Source organism: Nuphar pumila, chromosome 6, assembly GCF_984573655.1.
Source record: "Nuphar pumila chromosome 6, dmNupPumi1.hap1.1, whole genome shotgun sequence".
NCBI lineage: Eukaryota > Viridiplantae > Streptophyta > Magnoliopsida > Nymphaeales > Nymphaeaceae > Nuphar > Nuphar pumila.
Genome location: NC_143254.1, coordinates 9,868,665 through 9,873,635, shown reverse-complemented (window position 1 = coordinate 9,873,635; position 4,971 = coordinate 9,868,665). Strand labels below are relative to the sequence as shown.

The following is a 4,971-nucleotide window of genomic DNA, read 5'->3' as shown; positions in this document are numbered from 1 at the left end:
ATAGCGAGGCACTCCACCAAAAACTGAAGTGAGGTGTACGCCTCAAATTTTTTTAAACTTAAAAAAAAAACTTTAAAAAATATCTAAAAATACAAATAAATAAAAGAAATACTTTATATTTTTGCAAGAAAAATAGTATAGAATCTATTATTTTTTTATTTATTATTATTTGAATTCTTTTTTCAAATTTTAATATTGTTGCTGACTAGGGTATAAGTATAAAAATCACTTTAACATGAGATATATTGTTACTAATGTTGCTCATAATTAGGAAACTCCTTTTCACGTTCACGAATTATGGCCTTCATATAAATGTTCATGTAGGAACAAAAAAATGCAATCTTACTCAAACAAAAGAGAGTACAGATAATAAGAACAACACTCCTTGTGTTGGCAGAAACCAAAAAAAAAAAAGAATGGCTAATATGAAAAAAAAAGACTAGCATGAAAAAAAGAATGGCAAAAAAAACTAGAACCAACTAGAGACGGAGAGAGAGAGAGAGAGAGAGAGAGAGAGAGAGAGAGAGAGAGAGAGAGAGCCAAAGTCTAGAGAGGGAGAGGGAGAGCGAGAGAAACAACAAAAGGGAGAGGCAGAGAGAGAGAGAAACGAGAGAGAGATAGGGAGAGAGAGACAGCGAGAGGGAGAGGCAGAGCGAGAGATGAGAGAGAGAGAGAAGGAGAGGCAGAGACGAGAGGGAAAGAGGGGAGAGTGCCCTAAGTATCGGGCCTCCCCTCATATTTAGGGTCAAATGGGGGCTTTGACCCCCATTTGACTGGGGCGCATGCCTAGCCCCTGAGGTGTACTCCTGGACCTACAGAAAAATATCAATAGATAGTCTTCTTGACAGCGGCATTAAAAATGGAATTAACGCTGTTACTGTAAAGTTGACCTGGGGAATATGCAAGATTTGGAATTAGTCATTCTTGTTAAGTTGGAAAGCAAGGGCATGATATAGCTTCACTCGACACATCAAATATTTTGAACAAGGCCGCAATACAGCTTCACTTGACACGTCAAATATTTTGAGTCTACAAAATTTTTTCTACAACTGAAGCACAAGCTCTGCAAGGTACAGGTCTGCGTCAAACCTCAATCCAGATGACTCTGCTGGATGAATAACACCATCCACCATGCCACCAAAAATGTAGATCCTGCATCTAGACCTGTCTGCACATGTCCTATGAAATGATCTGCTGTTTGGGAGATGACCCTCCACATTCAGTCTCTTCCACATTTTTCTTGATACCCTCTTTGCTTTTGATGATACTTCAGACTGAACACCTACAGTTGAGGCTGCACCAGGATCAAGAATCCAAAAGTCATTTTTTCTGTACCTGTATGAATCTTCACCTCCAAAAATCAGCACTCTTCCTCCTAGTAACCGGGTTGCGGAGTGACCAACTCGAGGAAGTGGCACATCATGTATGTTAGAAGGCACAGTCAGCTCAACCCAAACTGGATGTTCACTGGTCATATCTAAGAGCCACACATCATTCAGCACCTCATAACCCAACCCCCTTCCTCCAAACAGAACCATAAGAGAACCGCCAATGTATGTTAACGTGTGCCCTGAGCGAGCCAAAGGAGAAAGGGGCGCCACTACTTCTTGCCATGTCCCAGATCTACAATTATCAGATAGCTCCAGCAGCCAGGTATCTTTTAACCGGACTCCATCCAGACCAATCCCGCCATGGATCACCATCCTCCTTTTGCCTGCATAGCATCCTGCATGGGCTCCACGAAGTGGAGGCAAGGTGAGACCCGCTTCCAATGGACTCCAAGAGATTTTGAGGCCATGCAGTTCATCATGCATGACATGCCCGACCCACGTATCATTTTGGCGGATTCCATTGTCATTTATGCCACCAAAGAGGACTAGCACATCTGCAACAACAATGCAAGTCTGTCCAAATCGCCCGCTTGGGGTGCCTGAGCCAAGGTACTGCCACTTGACACCCCTACTTATTTCTTTTCCAGGGCAAGCAACCCATGTATCATCAAGATGGCATCCTACAAAGATAATACATACTCGACAAAGTTACATAAGATGCAGACTTTAAATTCAATGACCAGTTCAGTAGATTCATAAGACTTTTAGGTGCTAACAACTAACAAATTTTGGATTTATAAAGTTCCCCAACAACAATGAACACCACTTCAATACAACGAAGTTTCTCTGTTTTTTGCAGAATACTGGTTGTACCATGCTGGCAGTTGAGGTATTAAGTGTTTAATGCATCAAGGAAGACTGCTTTCATATGATGCAAATAGTAATGCCATCTGCTGCTAAAAAAATGAAAATGCTCATAAAAATGCTAGAAATTCCTAATGCAGACTAAGAAACAGAAACTGTCAACCATAAATATTTGGTGCTTTCAAGTTCGAACACGGAAACATGTGACATAGAATGACTCATTTAGGGAATCTAGAAGACTCTTCCTCATGATGATAAATGAAACAGCAGAGGCACACATTTGCAGTTGCAGTCACATCCTCAATGTGAAATTAGTTTAAATTCTATCGCCAAATAAATGGCATAGGACCTGGGAAAGAAGGTAGTAACCAAACCAAGCTACTGTAGACCTCCAGTACCATTATGCATTTTCATTTACCATGTAAAAGGAAGAGTAACCAAGAAAGGCATTGTAAGATGATGAACAAAGGTGATCAGTTATAGGAGATCTACAATTGTAAAAGTGTGTAATAATTGATAGGCATAAAGTCTGCCTTTCTCACAAGTAGTTCCTATGGTATTATCATCTTAGAAAGTTGGAATCATACTTTTGTCTGAAAAACAAGAAACCATAAAGGGTGTGAAGGGGAACACTAAACCACTAGTTTATTGTCTCTTTTGAAATAAGGGAAGAAATTTGAAGCCCCTTTTTGTAGTTATTGATAAAAAACAACTTAACCTCCAAATAGCAAGATAAACAACTAAAAGATAATTAATTATCATATACAAATCCAAACGTAATCATACCATATGAAGAAACCAGTCATGGCTGTTGTTGAACGGTTGAACCAGTGAATATTTGGTCAATGGTTTAATGATTAGCTTATCAAGCCAATCGTGGATGCTTAGTTGAGTCTATACAAAGAAAAACAAAGGCAGCCACAAGTATATCTCCTCAACAAAAGCACCTAGAGAAGAGACTTCCAAATTCATTACTTGGGTCCATTTCTAAGTGGAAGACTACAATAAAGGTAAAAGCACAAGTTGCATTTCTCTGTCATGATATCCTGTTCTCAACTAAAGGACCTATAACACACCAAGACACAGATGGGTAATGTTCCTGTGAAAGTGTGAAGTTTAACCCTTTGGATTAAGGATTTGGGACAATCAACCATGAGTAGTACTTGCACAATTTCGACTAACATTGTTTGTCCTGTAGGTTCTGCACACTTTTGGCTTTTGCTTCTTAAGATGGTAAAAGCAATCATCGGTTTCCAATTGTCTTGCTATATTTCAGGATCCACTACATTCCTAAAGGATAAATGCACGTCATTGCTAACCAACTTAATTAGTAACTCCATATAAATTTAAAATTGAGAAGCCGAATTGCAACCAGAAGGAATACCGTTCGTAACCCCCACTAAGGAAAAAGAGAAAAATCAAATCCTGACTTTCAATAATAAATAAATAAATAAAATAGATAAACAGAGAAGTTTGTAATTCTATTACATAAATTATAATTTAGGTCATCAGAACCAGTTTTGCAATAGTAAATCTTAGTTATTGTCACACAAACATAACTAAAGAGAAAAGACGAAGAAAAAGAAAAAGAAAAAAATCTATCTAAAAACCTCCAGTACTAATGATCATTATAGCACCAACAATTATTGGAATCATTATTAGTGCTACTGCTCTTATTCGTACCACTAATAGCTGTATCTGCAGCATTGTTTTTGTCAATACCACCATCATCACCATACTGCCACTACTGCTGCTGCTGCTACTACCACTCCTACGACTACTGTTGCTATTACTATTATTACGGTAATGAAATTTCTAGAGACAGATGAACATCAAGACAGAATAAGCTCAGCCCAAAAGATAAAGGTGGAAGCAGCCAAACCGAGAGTTTGTTAACAAACAACAGATAAGCATGGAAGAACAATAATAACGGCACCAATCTGAAACATAAAAGGAACCCATCAAAAAAGCAACACCAGCACTTTCAATTGTTCTTCAGAGAGAGAGAGAGAGAGAGAAAGAGAGAGAGAGAGAGAGAGAGAGAGAGAGAGAGAGAGAGAGAGAGAGAGAGAGAGAGAGGTCTGACCTCCTTCACATCCGCCTCCAAAGAGAACAAGAGAATTGCAGATGAAATTGAGGGAGTGGGAGGCCCTGGGGTGAGGGGCGGCTCCCCTCTGCGTCAACCTCATGGAAGAGAGGCAACTCATCTGCTGCACCTGCCCGTAAGCCCTCTTCCACGACCACCCACTCTTCCTCTTCTGCTCCCCTTCCGACGATGATGGCGGCGACGAAGACGACGATGATGGCAACGAAGAAGAAGAAGAAGAAGAAGAAGGACAAGAGTTGGTGAGCATGCCGTCCACGACGACGTTGCCCCAATCCCTCCTGCAGATGGACTCCCAGAGCCTGTCGGAGTAGCAGATGTCCCTGAACCTCCTGCACGTCATCCCAAATGCAAGCAGGGAGTCGAGAGGCAGCAGCTGCGATATGCTGATAACCTGGTCCGCATCCAAGAATGATATCCAGCAGCTCTTGTCCATCTCTCTCTCTCTCTCTCTCCAAGTTTCTTTGGTGGGGTGGCTATCAAAGTTTCTAATGGTTTTCACAGAGAGAGATTGGTGAGGATGGCTATCAAAGTTTAATGGTTTTCAGAGAGAGAGAGAGGGTTTGGTGAGGCTTCTCTGTAATTCTCTTTCTTGTCACGCAGGTAGTGGATTTGAGGAAGGGTGGGAATGAGACAGGTGAGGATGGGCCCCAACACCCAGGCCCTCTTAAT

The 4,971-nt window shown here is 40.7% G+C and overlaps 1 protein-coding gene across 1 annotated transcript; it reads right to left on the bottom strand.

The window, feature by feature from the left end:
- Positions 1–982: 982 nt before the first annotated feature.
- Positions 983–4,756, bottom strand: LOC149833902 (F-box/kelch-repeat protein At1g51550-like). Its single transcript, XM_090009891.1, has 2 exons — positions 4,282–4,756; positions 983–2,011 (listed from the first exon to the last, which is right to left on the bottom strand). Exons 1-2 carry the CDS (start codon positions 4,733–4,735, stop codon positions 1,044–1,046), a joined length of 1,422 nt encoding a protein of 473 aa, XP_089866017.1. The 5' UTR covers positions 4,736–4,756; the 3' UTR covers positions 983–1,043.
- Positions 4,757–4,971: the final 215 nt, after the last annotated feature.